At 30.8% G+C, this 17,187-nt stretch overlaps 2 protein-coding genes across 2 annotated transcripts; both read left to right on the forward strand.

The window, feature by feature from the left end:
• The first annotated feature begins 3,345 nt into the window (after positions 1-3,345).
• On the forward strand, positions 3,346-4,973 carry LOC108341586 (berberine bridge enzyme-like 8). The gene has a single exon (XM_052879620.1). It carries the CDS (start codon positions 3,346-3,348, stop codon positions 4,966-4,968), a length of 1,623 nt encoding a protein of 540 aa, XP_052735580.1. The 3' UTR covers positions 4,969-4,973.
• A 5,421-nt stretch (positions 4,974-10,394) lies between these two features.
• Positions 10,395-12,357, forward strand: LOC108341587 (berberine bridge enzyme-like 8). The gene has a single exon (XM_017579254.2). It carries the CDS (start codon positions 10,395-10,397, stop codon positions 12,075-12,077), a length of 1,683 nt encoding a protein of 560 aa, XP_017434743.2. The 3' UTR covers positions 12,078-12,357.
• The last annotated feature ends 4,830 nt before the right edge of the window (positions 12,358-17,187 follow it).

Here is a 17,187-nt window from a genome sequence, read left to right on the forward strand (position 1 = left end):
TAAAGATAAATGATAAATACAATAAACAGAAAGCTATACACAAAAGGATAGAATCTAAATCGGTTAAAATCACACAAAAGTCTAGTTTTAACACGGGTCCCCGGCAACGGCGCCAAAAACTTGTTGAGACTTCGGCAAGTGTACCGAATCGTTCAAGTAATAAAACCGGTAAGACCGGATATCGTTTCCCAAGAGACTCGTGTCCTAGACAATCGTATAATATCTAACTAATTTAGACTAAAGAATGATTCCATGTTTTTGGGCTTTTCATGCAATTAAAGTAAAGATAAAAAGTAAATGGTAAAAGTGATCTTTGATAACGCAAACACTTAGAAATGGAAAGATTAGAAATGATATGGAATGATATTGTTGGGGGTTGATTTCACCTACTTCACTCTTATGTATAGAAAATCACTTCCTCTTCATTAATTAGCCAATGTCAATCTTCTAATTTACTCAAACCCAATCCCTTGGTAGAGAGAGCCTAGACTTACTTCTTAAACTCCAATCCCTTGGAAAACCTAACAAGTTCATCCGCTTTAAGAATTGAGATTCAAGACAACCAAAGGTCCTAGTTCTATCCCTAGATACAATTTCCTTTAGGTGTTTAATCCAGTTCTAGATTCACCCAATATTTCCCAATATCAAGCAAACCCTAAAATCATGATATGGTTGAATTACTCATACAAGCTTTAAGTAGAGGAATTAAACACTAACAATCAATGAAAGAGGCATATAATCATTCAAAACAACTGTAATTACATAAGAGATCCGTGGTTACATCAATCCCCAACAAGAATGAAACTAGCTCTCCATGAATGGAGAGCTTGAGCTTACAACAATGGTGGAAATGGAAGAAGGAGGAGGACCCAAGGATGAAGAAGGGCTGTTCCCACAGCTCCTAGCTCGCCTCTGGACGCTCCAATTGAGAGAATTTGTGTCTGGGATGCCAAAGATGCAAACCCCTTTACGTTCCAGAACTAAATAAGCTGTTTCTGCCAGATCAGCAAAGGTGGCGCCCGGCGGCCCGACAGACAGGCGCCAGGCGCGTCCTCGGTCAGCATTGTCACGCCCGGCGCCGCCTAGGTCAGTAAGCGCCTGGCGTGACTCTCTGCAGCAGCCTGGGTTCTTCATCTTTTCAGCTACTCTTCTCTCTTTTCTTGGGTTTTGGCAATGTTCTTTGGTGAGTATCTTCTCCCAGCTTCTTTGAATGGGGATTAGCCATAAAAAGGGCTAATTACAACTTATGATGTAATCACTTACAAGTACAAGAAATTGAGTTAAACAAGACTAAAAGTAAAGGAAGAGTTGACAAATTCCATCAATTTGATGTTGGATAATGAAGTAAAATTGGTCATTATCAGTATTTCATTATATGAGTTTCCTTTAACTTAGAAATAAAAGTAGTCAAACCTTCCATTTTTTACAAAATTAAGTATAGTTTAAGAAAAAGCATCTCAATTAATTGTAAGATTTTTTTGAAGTTGACTTTTAAAATCAAACAATCCCTTTTCCTTTCCTTGCAACACATTAATTACACAAACTCATCTAAAGTTTTCCTTTTAGAAAGTAAGGCAAATGGTCAAGAAGAGATAACTAAGATCAACATTTTAGTTATTACTTTATAAATACTTTTGATAAAAAGAGACCAAACTATGCATAGAGAGGAGTGATGGTGGGCTTTTTTAACATCAAAGTCAAAAAAAAAGGAAGAAAAACTTTTAGGCAACTTTAATCTCTTAATTTATCAAACCCAAATTTAAAGTCATTTAGACTAGGAATTTTTTTTTGAAGTGTTTCTCCCTTTCAAGTCATCTTCATCTTCTATTATTTCCTCTCTATCCACAACTAATGAATAAATAATCTTATAAAAAAATAAAAAATAAGAAAACTCCAAAAGCCAAGCCCACATTGTGGTATTTTTGTTTAGCTTGGAAGAGATATTTTTTTCTCAAATATTTATTGAATCTATATGTTTCTTTATCTACTTTTACCTTTCTTTTATTCTTAGAATAAAAATTAGTTCTAATATCCTTTCATAAATTAAAAAATATTAATATATTAGAAAGTGATTTTTAATATATACATTAGAAAGTGATTTTTAAGTCCAATCTCACAAAATCAACTTGTGTAGTGAAGTTTGCATCCACTTATATATTATAAATTAATCCACTTATATATTATAAATTAATCTTATCTTTAATCGATGTGAGACTTCCAACATAATAAATAAATAAATATTATTTTTAAACATTTTATTAATATTTATTATTTTGGTTTTTTACTCATCTAAATTAATTAATTTTCTAAATTACAAATCTGAACTTGTTTTTAAAAAAATTACTTAGAGATCAAGTCATACCAAGCAAACACGATTTTGTTACGAAAAAAATGATCATAATATTGAACAACTTTTTATCCGTGTAAGCAAAGTCGTGTAACTATTGCATGACTTATGTGTCAATGAAGTTGTGAATAATAATGGACAAACACAACTTCAATTTGAGTTAATTACGTTTAACCAAACTTAATCAAAGTAGTGAAAACTAAAAGAAATTATGCTTAAGCTAAAGTTGTGAAAGCATGACATGATTTCTTAGTAAATTTAAAAATAATGAAGTTTTTTACTTTCTCAAAAATTTTGATATATATCTTTTACTTTAAATTAATGTTTAATCATTTAATTAATTAGTTTTCAGCTTCATCACCAAATTTTAAATAACCCACTACAGCCATAGATTCTTTATTTTGAAATATTTGTTAATGAATTAAAAATAATGTTTTTTATTTCCTTTATCTTTAAATTTTGTTGTTTTTTTAATTTTATATAAAAATATTTTGTATTTTAAATTTTTTAGATAATTCTATTTTTGAAATTATATTTAAAAAATTTACTTTTAAAAAATAAATATATTTACTTTTAATTTTATTTCGTTAATGAAATCATTAAAAAAGTACTATTATATAATTTTAATAATATAAATTTTAATTTCAGATTTTTTAATAATTTGATGAATAATTTTATATTTTATTAAAATTAGAGTCCAATCAATAATTATTTTAAAATCAAATCCAAATCCGTAATTTCGAAACTAAATTTATAAAAAAAAAATTCCCTTCTAATTTCATCACAACACTTGCAAAAAAAGTTTATTCTCTCTCTCTGTGTTTTGAGTTCTATTTAATGTTTTGAAAGTTAATACTTCCCTAAATACAAAGTCAAAATAAACCACTACCATATGTTTGACATTTCTTCTTGGATACTTATAAAATCTCATAGATGATGCCAAATATACTCACTACAAATCTTCTTTTATTTGTTCTCCATTGTTAAAATAACTATAAATGGAAGTCCTTTCTCTTCACAGAATACAATTATCAATATTTCCCACTTTTGTGTTTCTTTCTCTTGTATGGTCATCTTCCTATGCAAACTCGGTACATAACACTTTTCTTGATTGCCTTGTAAACCAATCAGAGTGTTCTCATCCCATAACCTCAGCAATTTTTACACCAAACAACACCTCATTCTCTTCAGTGTTGCAAGCATACATCAGAAACCTTTGTTTCAACACCTCCACAACCCGAAAGCCATTCCTTATAGTCACCCCATTTCATGTTTCCCAAGTGCAAGGAGTCGTTCGTTGTGCCAAAAAACACAACTTGCTCATAAAAATCCGTAGTGGTGGCCATGACTATGAAGGCTTGTCTTACGTGTCTTCGCAGCCATTCTTCATCCTTGACATGTTTCATCTCCGATCCATTAAGGTTGAGAATGAGACTGAGACTGTTTGGGTCGAAGCTGGTGCAACGCTTGGTGAAGTTTACCATAAAATTGGTGAAAAGAGCAAAATTCATGGTTTTCCAGCAGGGGTTTGTCCCACTGTTGGGGTGGGAGGCCACATAAGTGGTGGTGGCTATGGTAATATGATGAGAAAATACGGTCTTACAGTGGATAATGTTGTTGATGCACAAATGGTTGATGTTGAAGGTAGATTGCTTGATAGAAAATCTATGGGTGAAGATCTCTTTTGGGCCATCACAGGAGGTGGGGGAGCTAGCTTTGGTGTAGTCCTTGCCTATAAAATAAAGCTAGTTCGTGTTCCTGAAACAGTCAGTGTTTTCAGAGTTCGGAGAACCTTGGAGCAAAATGCCACTGATATAGTTTATAACTGGCAGCATGTTGCGCCAACTATCGACAACGATCTTTTCCTTAGACTTACCTTGAATGTTGTAAACAGTACACAAAATGGAACAAAGACTATAAGAGCGACATTGGTAGCTTTATTTCTTGGTGACTCCAACAGCCTTGTTTCTCTCTTGAATGAGAAGTTCCCTCAATTGGGTTTGAAGCAATCTGACTGCATCGAAACAAGTTGGCTTCGTTCGGTGTTGTTTTGGACAAACATTGACATTACAACACCTGTTGAGGTTTTGCTTGATAGACAACCACGATCACCTGTAAACTACTTGAAAAGAAAATCTGACTATGTGCAGAAACCAATTTCTAAAAAGGGTTTTGAAGGGATTTGGAAGAAGATGATTGAGTTGGAGAATGTAGCATTTCAATTCAATCCTTATGGTGGAAAAATGGCTGAAATTCCATCGACAGCAACTCCTTTCCCTCATCGAGCAGGGAACCTATGGAAGGTTCAATACCAAACAAATTGGAATCAGGCAGGGAAAGAGGTAAGAGATCATTTCATAAACTTGACAAGAATACTTCACAAGTACATGACTCCTTTTGTTTCCAAAAATCCAAGAGGGGCTTTCTTCAATTATAGGGACATTGATTTAGGAATTAACCACAATGGTGAGAACAACTATGCAGAAGGAAAAGTTTATGGAGTAGAGTATTTCAAGGATAACTTCGAGAGGTTGGTTCAAATAAAGACAAAGATTGATCCTCATAACTTCTTTAGGAACGAACAGAGCATCCCTGTACTGCCAAATCCTATCGAAAAATAATTAGTGGAGACCACATTTTATAAAATGAATAATATTAAGGTATTATACTAACGAAACTTAGAACATTTATAGGAATTTGTGGATTTTATAGTAACAGTAAAGTTGTGTAGGATTTCTTTTTAGGTTTTTTTTAATAATGACCGAGTAGTATAGGATTTTTCTGTCAATTTGAGTTAACTTAGAGTTAACTCAAGATTTACGTTTAACTTAAGACTTAGCTTAAGGCTTATCATGGATGATTAAGTTTGTAACCCAAATTAATGAGAAATTACTATAAATATTATAGTTATTAAATCATATTAATGAATAATTTATCATATATATTTAACAATATCATTGATTTACTCACAAATTTTCTTCTTGGATATTTACTTAGCTTTTTTTTTTCCTTTCTTTTATGGAAATGAATTTTTAGATTATGTAATATGAAAATTGAAGATATATTTTAAATTGTATAATTTTAAATACCTGTTTAAATTTTAATTGTACAAATTATACTGGGTTTTAAAATTACACACAATACATTTTTGAATTTCATAATCTATAATATATTTTTCAATTATGAAAAATATATTTCAAGATCTAAAAATATATTTTCAATTATATAATTCAAAATATATTTCTAAATCATATCATCTATTAAAAAAATTGAATATTAGATTATAAACTACAAAATGTGTAACATCCCAAAATACACTAATCACCATATGATAGAATTAATTACAATTAACAGTCACACAGTGCAGTCTTACACTAAAAATAGAGTTCATAAACCAAAAGGCTTTAAATACAGAATCCCATACACTAATTCAGAAATAATAGAAGTTTTGTACGTACGGTTTTACAAAATCAAATAACCGAACGTTCAAAAACTACAAAGCTAACATCTAAAAATAAATGAACACTCTAGGGCTCGGCTTTGACTTCCACTTCTACCAGGTTCTCCTCTTCAATAACGTCTTCTAGCAATGCCTCGCCTTCTGCTCACATCCACACGGATGATCATTGCAATGACAGGACGGACGTACAAGGACGAGAGACAACACAAGGAAAAACGAAGGGTAAGCTTATGTAATTTAACTCATACATCAACATTTAAAACAAACATTCCAAACACACAAGAATATTTCAACATATATAATTATCCAAAAACTATCACTAGACGGACCGTCCGGACTGTATGAATCTATGTAGCTACAGGCGTTCTTGCACCCAGGTGATGTAGTAACTGGGATACACTCAACAGCTGCCACCCGAGGTTAGCCCTATCCAAAGTACCCTAAGGACTAGGACCTCCTGCCGTTCCCACACATGACCTACCCCCTCTACGTGAGGACGAGTACTCACGGAACATCAGGATGAACTGCCAGCATTAGCATAACCACAGTCATACTTTACCAATTCCAATATTCAATACATGAGTCGTTCCTCCCCGGAACGCTCGTTCAATTCCATAATCGTATATTCTTTCCATATAATGTTCACTCTTTATAATCCTTTAATTTATTACTATTTTCATCATTAGTTACAAGGACATGAAATAACGAACGTTCAGCCCTCTGAAGAACGAGGACGAACGATAATAGTGAGATCAACGATTCTCCCGTTCGGTACAGAAGAAGACTAAGAGAATATCTTTTAAATTTAAGAAGTGAACTGAGTAAACTAGAGCAATCTGTGACGAACGGTAATTACCTCATGAGTTAGTTAAATGAACTAACTCTCTTGAGTTAAATCAATTCTTAAGAATTAAGTCGAGTAAGAAGGTCTTAGACCACATCCAATGCAGAGAGAAAAACAATGGATTAAAGACTATATTTCAATTAATTCACCCACGGAAATCCAATGCCAGTAAATGACCGAACATGGAAAAATATATTATTACAGTTGAACGAACGCTATTTTATCAAGGTTGATTATACAATAATACGAGCGCTTGGTATAAGACCGAGCACTACTTAGGACGAACGCTAGGTGTAGGACCGAGCGCTTCTTATTACGAACGCTAAGTATAAGACCGAGCGTTACAAATTTTTCTTTTAAAGTATGAGGATATAAATATATTATTATTTTATTTCAGACATCCGGATACCACTAGGCTGAGCCGATCGTTCAAACCTAGTATTTTACAGGAGGACGCTCGTTCTCGACCAGAATTCTTTCCAAATGAAAGAATTCCATTTTAAACAGTTGACTAGAAAACCGAACGGTAAATGACCGTTCGATAACGAACGTACATTGTCATAGTAAGAATGTCATATTCAGATTTTTCATCTATCTTTCAACTCACATTTCAACATAACAGTTCATATCTTATAACTTCATATCAAGTATCAATTTACATACTTTACAGAATTCCACATTAATAATTCATACTTCATAGTAATAACTCATTTTCACATTTATACATTTCAAACATCATCATACATATCAACCAGCATGCATCATATTCATTCAATTCACCTAAACGAACGTTCATACAAAGCACAACATACGAATTAAATCAAATAAGCTTCCCTTACCTGGATTCGTGAGCAAATTGTCCTAAACGCAAGATTTGTGGCTCGTCCAACTAACGTTTTCTACCCTCAACGGTTACTTAACTCTTCCAATCAAATCTAACCACAAGAAAATCGAAGTACTTAGACTACACCCTTGCATGCAGCCAAAACTTGGTTTTGCAGGAAACCTAAGAACGAACAACTAAGGGAAGAAACTTTCCAGCTTTAGATTCTGAAACTGTTCGGTCCAAATTGAAGCTCACGACTCAGGGAACGATCCTACGGTTTCTGAATGTTGATCGGAGAAAAGAGTAGTGAGTTACAGTAGAGAGAAGATGGAAGCTTTCTAGAGAGAAGGATGAGAAAATGAAAAGTCAGGTTTCAGGAGGAAGAAGGGTGCATGCAGAGAGTGGGAAGAAGTGTTTCAGAAAAATCCTTTTTTTTCTTTCCCAGGCAAAACGAACGCGCACTCTCATATGAACACCTGTCTTCCATTACTGATTTTCGAATGTTCCATTCTTGACACCTGGCGTCAGTGTGCAGAGTTTGGGAGTGCGTTTTAAATGGTCTGAGCAGGGTTTTAGTGCATTAATTTTGATTTGACAGATGGGTTACGGTGTTCATTTTCCAAGATCTTACAAAATGTATTATGAGATTTGTGATTATCTCTCATAGTTTATCGGTCTTTGTTTCATAATTTAATTGTCTTTATTGTTAACCTTATAGGTGGGATAATAACTTTCAACACATTTATTTAAGCCTACCTTGATTTGTTTTTTAGTGACATTGATTTGTTAATTTTCAACTATTAAAAATGTTTGATGAGAATAAGAAAGTGTTAGGATTGTAATTGTTTGTTGATTACTTCTATTCCATTATCATCTTTAAACTGATATTAACTTGGATCTAAATTTCAAAACTTCGGAACAACTAAAAAGAAAAAGAAAATAATACAAAATCACTTTAATGTTTCAATAACAATGTTTTTAATATTTTTAATTAATTATGACAAAATAAGGCGGATAATGTTCAAAAAGGTGTAAATTTCTTTAAAGTTATTGTTTTATTTAAAATAATTGTTCATTTCTATTTATTCTTTCATCTATCCAAAAGTAGTTCGGGTAGTTTGCGTTAACTTTCTCATTCAAGTTTCCTCTCTTGTTCTAGTTTACCTCAAAATCATTTTATTTTCAATATACTTATACTTTAAAATTTTAAATTATAAAAGTATGAATATTACTTATTTTAATAAATAGATTTATAAAAATTATTATTTCTACTAATTTAATTAAATAATAAAAATAAAGTTATTAAAAATTTTATGTGAAATCGTGGACTAATATGCAAACTCAAAAACGAACATTATGCGAGACAGACCAACGTGATTCATTTTTTGCTGATCAAATACAAGATGGATTAAAACAAGATCGACGAATCTGTATTTTTATCCTTATTTTTAATCCAAAATAAAAACATTGTTATTTAGAAGAATATATGATTTTATGTATAAAAAGAACATTTATTTCATGAAATTGTATACTTTTATGAAAAAAAATACAAGCGGTATAAATAAGATAAAAACAATATTAAATAATGATAAAATGACACATATTTATATTTATTTGATTATGTTATAAAAGTAAAATGATTATAAAAAAATTATATTTTTAAAATAAAGTAAAAAAATAAAAATATGAAATAAATATAAAAAATTGTGTTATAGTAGAGCTGTCAAAACGGACTATCCAGCACGATCCAACTCAGCCCATCACGGGTTGGTCACTTAGTGAGTCAACCCAATCCGGCTCATTTATTAGTGAGCCACAAAAATTTAAACTCAGCCCAACCCACCACAGGTTGGTGGGTAAACGATTTGACTCACTAGCTCACTTAGTTACAACTTCTTTTAAATAAAAAAAATTACAAACTTTTTATAATTCAAATCTAAACAAATTTCACTGTGTATAATTAATTTTTAAAATAAGGAACTTAAATAATTTTTTCCCGCAAAAACAAAATAATAAATATTTTTTTATAAAATTAAAATTAAATTTTAATAAAATAAAATTAGGTAGGTGGATTGATAGGCCAATCGGACCTACCATAAGTTCAATTCGTATGAACCGATTTTAAATGAGTCGGGTTAAAATCTGACTATATAAAAAAAAAAAATTTTTTAAATCCAGTGTAACTCAAATCCGTGATTGGTCGGGCCACATTGTCACCGATTTTGATAGCTTGTTCGTAGTATAATTTTTCATGTCTTTGTGATGCAAAGGGTCTGTCGTGTGTTCTAACCACAACACAAGTTTTTTTACATCAACGCCTCAATGTTGCGTGATGCATTACATAATGACAATGAAGTGTTTACTTTTGGTAGGTTCCACATGATGGTGGAAACAACAAACCTGGAGTACCAGAAACTCATCCCAGTCAATTCATCTATAGTCTTGTAAAAGAATATATATTCTCCATTTATACTTTTATCTTTCTTTTCTTTAGCAAAATTCTACTAAATTTTTAAATTTTAAGGATAGTTTTTATACCAATAATTAAATCAAGCAATGCAGGTGTACAATAAAGTTTATATATACCTTTTCTTACACATCTTTATGTAAATAATTTACTTGAAAATTTGTTCTCTACTCTTTGCTTGGCCTGATGTTTTTAGTTATTAGATATTTTTCCATTTAATTTTGTATACCCGTTTTTTTAATTTCCTTTACTTATTTTTCTTGCTCAATTGCAAAATGTGTCTCTGATTTCTCTTTTAAATTTTTATTTTAATTGTGATTCTGCATTTATGCTAATGTAGGTTATTATATATATATATATATATATATATATATATATATATATATATATATATATATATATATATATATATATATATATATATATTCCACATAGTTCTCAACCCCTACAATGGAACTGCTTTCTTCTAGAACACTACTTCCAATTGTTCTGTGGCTTTCTCTTCTTTGTTCATATTTTGCTCCAAATTCAGCTGACAACACTTTTGTTCACTGTCTTGTGAATCAATCTGAGTCATCTCTTCCCATATCTGCAGCAATTTTCTCACAAAACAGTTCTTCATTCTCTTCAGTTTTGCAAGCTTACATCAGAAACCTTCGTTTCAACACCTCCACAACCCCTAAGCCATTCCTCATTGTCACCCCATTTGATGTTTCCCATGTCAAAGCAGCAGTTGTTTGTGCAAAAAAACACAACTTGTTGATGAAAATTCGCAGTGGTGGCCATGACTATGAAGGGGTGTCGTACGTGTCTTCACAGCCATTCTTCCTCCTTGACATGTTCAATCTCCGATCTATCGACATTGACATCGAATCCGAGAGCGCCTGGGTCCAAGCTGGTGCAACGCTTGGCGAAGTTTATTATAGAATTGCTGAGAAGAGTAAAACTCATGGTTTCCCAGCAGGGGTTTGTCCCACTGTTGGGGTGGGTGGTCATATTAGCGGTGGTGGTTACGGCAATCTCATGAGAAAATATGGCACTGCAGTGGACAATGTTGTTGACGCACAAATAGTGGATGCTCAAGGTAGATTCCTTGATAGAAGAACCATGGGTGAAGATCTCTTCTGGGCTGTTAAAGGTGGTGGAGGAGGTAGCTTTGGTGTGATACTTGCCTACAAAATAAAACTAGTTCGAATTCCTGAGAAGGTAACTGTTTTCAAAGTAGACAAAACCTTGGAGCAAAATGCCACCAACATAGTTTACAATTGGCAGCATGCTGCCCCTAGCATTGACAATAACCTTTTCATTAGGCTCATCTTGGAGGTGGTAAACTGTGCAGAAGTTGGAACAAAGACTGTGAGGGCTACCTTCATAGCCCTCTTCCTGGGTGACTCCAAAAACCTTGTTTCTGTCATGAAGGACAAGTTTCCTCAACTGGGTTTGAAGCAATCAGATTGCATTGAAACAAGCTGGCTTCAATCTGTGATGTTTTGGGACAACATAGACATTGCAACCCCAGTTGAGATTTTGCTTGAGAGACAACCTCAGTCTTTGAAGTACTTGAAAAGGAAATCTGACTATGTGAAGAAGCCAATTTCCAAGGAGGGTTGGGAGGGGATTTGGAAGAAGATGATTGAGTTGGAAAAATCAGTGATGTTTTTCAATCCATATGGTGGAAGAATGGCTGAGATTCCATCAACAGAAACTCCTCTCCCTCACCGAGCTGGGAACCTATGGAAGATCCAATACCAAGCAAATTGGTTTGAGTCAGGGGAAGAGGTAGCACAACACCACATTAACATGCTACGAGAACTTTACAAATACATGACACCCTTTGTCTCCCAAAACCCAAGACAGGCTTTCATGTGTTACAAGGACTTGGATTTGGGCATCAACCACCACGGTTTTTTTGGCTACCTTAAAGGAAGAGCTTATGGAGTTCAATATTTCCACGATAACTTCAAAAGATTGGTTGAAATAAAGAGCAAGGTTGATCCTACCAATTTCTTCAGGACTGAACAAAGCATTCCGGTACTTAGCCATGTGGAGTTCAGAAAATTTATTACTGCAAAATCTATACTTTCGGTTTTGTTCGGCTTGTTTGCAATACATTGGATTCGGAACCTCAAGTAACACATGCACCAGATTTCACTTGTAATTGTTTACTTTATGTATATTTTTTATCTTCCCGACAATATTGTGGTATCAGTGAAGAACTTGAACGGATTTCGATCTTGAAAAACTTGGTATTGGAAGTAATACTAAGAAGCATTGCGCATATTTTAGTTAGAAAAGACAGTGAAGCCTCTGCTATGTTTATGAGGAGTATGGTGAGTCAGACTATACTTCATTATGTTGAAAATGACATTGTTGATAATGTTTTTTTACCATGAATAAAGTCTATTGTTAGCTAGCTGTTATTATAAATTTAAGGTTGTGTAAAATTGACATCTTCACAATTTTCTTGCTTATGCTCTAAAATTATCTTATTTCTACCTTCAATAGCCTTAACAAAAGACTCAATCAAGATACTTTGAAACTCAATTTCTTAACTAAATTCTTCTACCCAGTTTATTATTCGTGTTCAAAATTGATGTGCTTTGAGTAAAGGAGTTGAATTACAATTACGAATACTTTGATTTTGTTTATGAATCTCGATAAATATATTAGGAATATATTTAAACTATTAAATTCACATTAAAAAAAACAGCCAAAAAAAGAAAGTGACAAAAACAACTCACACATGTTGATTAGACTGATGAGAAAAAAAGGAAAGAAAGGACACTATTACTCTGATATTTCAGTGGTACCCAGTGGATGCAAGTCCTGTAATTATTGCGGGTGCAGACACAATAATTTCAGGATCCTATCAATAATTCAGCAGTTTGAAAAACCAATTGGATTAAGAAGTAAAATAAAAAAGGAATGAAAAAATTGGGTAAAATTTTATGAGCAATTTAACAGATTTAATAAATTAAAGCTAATATTATTTTTCCTTTTAATAAATTTTTACACATATTTTATGCTTATTATTTTATTTTTTAATCTTTTTTAAATTTTTTCATGGCCAAAATACTCCTAAGAATTATAATTTTATATATTTAATTAATTTGAACAAACATCAGTATATTTATTTGAAATATTTAGTATATTTTTTCATAAATTATAATTTTTTTAATTAGATTAATATATAAAAATTACAACTTTTTATAAAAATTAAAATTTTAATTCAGTTACACTAACTAAATAGAACTTATTAGAAAATAAGTTAAATTAAATTTAATATAAAAATACATAAATTTGATCCAACCAAATATCTTTTATACTAAATTAAACAATAAGCTTATTCAAATCCTACATAACCCATCCCAAGAATACCCATCAAGTACATGGCTACTTGTGGCGTTTTCTTTTGCATTATTAGAAATTAGAAGAAAGAAAGCTTTGTTTGTGAGGAAATGTTGCAGGTGCATTTACAGCAGCTGTTGGTGTAATCAGGAGTTTGGTACGCATTAACTTAAGAGGAGTCACATCCTTCAGTCTGTGTAGCATATAGTGAATAGTGATAAAATGATATATATATATATATATATATATATATATATATATATATATATATATATATATATATTTATGTTTATTTTATATATTATAACAATAAAATTTATTTAACATATATTATAAAAAATAAATTTTATAATTTTAAAAAATAAAAATAAAAATAAAAAGCAAAAAAAATTAATATAAATTTTATAACATTCCAATTATATAGTATTAAAAATATAAAAAGCTATCAACATAATTAATAAAATAGATAATTTAACAAACAAAAATATAATATTAATTTATAATCATCTAAGATAATTATAAAATCAAGTTTTATATACAAAGTACTAAGATCAAAACTACACACATGAATAATTATCTAAAATCATTAAAACTAATGAGCATAAAACATTAAAACTTTTATGTCTATGGGTCACTCCATCTAATGCTTGTTCCATCATCACATTATCACCCTCTGCTTATACTCACAAGATGATTATTGTCAGAACAAATAATGCACAAGAGCATTCCAACAAAACATAAGCAAGCGGGGTAAACTAGTAATACAAAACAATTTATAATATACATTAACATTTTTTTTACAAGAGTCATATTTCACATAAATCAATACAAACATCTTAATCATGTTAATACCTAGACTAGACTATCCAAATTTGGTATGAAAGCTGAGCTATGGCGAGTTGTGCACTTGTGATGGATTTTACTGTTTTGTAAAATCATTGTCAATGAGTTTCACCATATCACACTCACAATGTTAGTTTAGACTAAGACTTTCTGCTACTTTCACCACATGTATCAATTCTCTCTACTTGAGAATGAATGATCATTAGAGTTTTAGGATAACTCCCAAGATTGAGCTTCCTGCATTCATAACAACAACACTTTGTTACATCCATTAAGAATCCTCCCTAGGACTCTTACACACCTCATTCAATTTAAACATATGTTCCAACCCTTACCACAGATAATACAACAAATCATTATAACTTCTAAAACCATACACATAAATGAAAGCATTCAAAAACACCCAAGAATAAAGACTCACTCGCTCAATGAATAGCCTCTACTCGCCCAACGAGAGGCAAAACAACAAACCTTCCAAGCTCAGCAAGCTGACTTGCTCAACCTCTGGAACTCACTGTCAAGAGTCCCTTAAACTCGCCTAGCAAGCCCATTTTGTTCGCGCAACCTTACTGCATAATTTTGCACCACCAAAAAGTGTGTAATTAGCATTGTTAAAACATCTATGACATATTCTAATCATTTTTACCAACTTCTAACACTCCTAGATTGAATTATAAACTATTATGGACCTAAAAAAAAGTGTTAAACCCAACTTAAACTAGTTATCAACTATTTCACCACAAGATTTTACTTAAAAACATCTAAAATCTTTCATTTTAGACCAAAATTGAATTCTACAAGTTCTAGCTCATTTTTAAGTAACTTACGGACTCTAACAAGATAGAAATAACTTACCAACACCCTCTAAGAAGACCAATTTGATAGAGAACTTATAATTCAAAATTTCACTAATCCAAACCTCCATAAATTAACTTAAAACCAACCAAAATGCTACCAATTCACTACTACTTTTTTTTAGATCAGATTTCAACTCATTCACCATTCTAACAAGTCATAAATCACTTTTAACTAGACTCAAAAACTGAAGTTTATCTTTTATTCCTTTAATTCAAAATTCACATACTCAAAATCTCTTGCTAGTTCAATACTCACAAACTTCTACTACTCATACTAGTTCCATACTCCTCCACTTTTAACAAACCTCAACACAATCAAGAACATCTCAACAACTTAAAACATCACAATTATAAATTTAACACTGAATCATACAAATCCACAATCATCATGTGATTAAGCATAAGTTCATAACCATTATTCACATTAAACAACAATTCAACATAAATATTCAACATTTACAGATCACACACCCTAAATGCTATCAATTCATGTTTTATAATTTAACATAAGACAATGATTAGCTTCGTTTACCTTACACCGAAGCTACCAAGCTCTAAAAACACTGAAACTTTTGTTTTCGACTCAAGGAATCTTAGAAATATCTACAAATCGCGAAATTGGAAATAGAGTTAGTCCTTAGGACATTGATTAACAAGGAATAAGAGAAGAGAAGTGGATGACACATACATCACCCTTAAACTAGAGATTTTATGAACAAAATAATGAAAGAAAAAAGGAACAAAAACTTACTCTATACAATAAATTGATTAGGTAAAAACGTAAAATTCGTTATTATGGTCGTCAAAAGGATGACTCGGGAGTTAAAAAAAAGTAGACAATAAGGAGAGAAAATTCAGAAACAAATTTTATAAAAAGAGACAAATATTTTAAATAATAAGACGAATTTAAAATATTATATTTATGTTATTGAATTATTTTAAAATATAAAAATACTCTATCTCATTATTTTAAAACACTTCTCAGTCCTAAAATTTTTAGATATCAAAGTATATTTTTTCATTCTTTTATAATATATTAACAACATCTTAATTGAATTATTATTATTTTCGATGTTGTTTCTATAAAAGAAAACCATGAAACTTTATTTGTATTTTCGATTTTATTATTTAAATTTGTTTGTTAAATGATATTTATTTGTTTAGTGGCATATCAGCTGTCAGTATATACTTTTTTTTCTTTCTGTGCTTGATAAATTTGTTCATATTATTTTTTTTCTTAATAAATATATTTTCATTTTGGTGTCTATGATATTTTTATTTTATTTTGATTTTGACATTTATTGACATCATTAAGATATGAATTATTTTTAAGTGATTAGTGGTTTAGAAGAACTAGTGCATTTATATTTTTAAAAATATTTTTTGGAGGAGAAAAATAATAAAAATAGAACAAATGTGTCATTTTCAATTATTTAAGGGTTTTTTTATCTTCTTTCTTTTTTTTTCCTTTACGCATTTCCTGTTTAAGTATAAAATCGAAAGAAGTTAAAAAGGTATCATTTGAATGATTCATCACTTAAATTATATGATAAATTATAGAGGGACCACGGTAAGAAGAAATTTCAAAACTATGAGACTGAACTGAAAAAAATTGCCCACCAAGAAAATATTGAAGATTATAAAATAAAAATTTCCAAAATAAAAAGATTTCTTTTTAAAGACCATTATTTTTGTAGGTAGGGTAGAGAGATACACTTACACAATTTTAACTTAACTTTGATTTTCATTTAATTCTTTTATCTTCTCCAAGCTATGGTCGGTACTATGGATACTAGTTAAAGGTAATAAAAAACTTAAATTAATTTTAGATTACTAATAAGTTATAATAATCAATTTTTAAATATTTAATAAATACAATCATTTACCTTTTAAAAGTTAATATTATTTAAAGAGTCATTCATTAACCATTCTATATATCATATTGTAGTTTTTTTGAATTATACTTTTATATGTAAAATTACATCCATCGGTCCCCATAGTATAATAATTTAATTTATTTAAGTAACATCTAAATAATTTTTTTCTTAATAAAGTTATCGTCAGTATCCACGAGAAATAAAACCATTTATATCATGATTTGTTGTAAACAAATATAATTTTACAGTTTCTTGCAAGATTAAAAAATAATATAGAAAAATAGTACATTCTAGTTATAAATGGGTTCAGATTATCTA

The sequence above is a fragment of the Vigna angularis genome, chromosome 6 (genome assembly GCF_016808095.1).
Source record: "Vigna angularis cultivar LongXiaoDou No.4 chromosome 6, ASM1680809v1, whole genome shotgun sequence".
NCBI classification, from domain to species: Eukaryota; Viridiplantae; Streptophyta; class Magnoliopsida; order Fabales; family Fabaceae; genus Vigna; species Vigna angularis.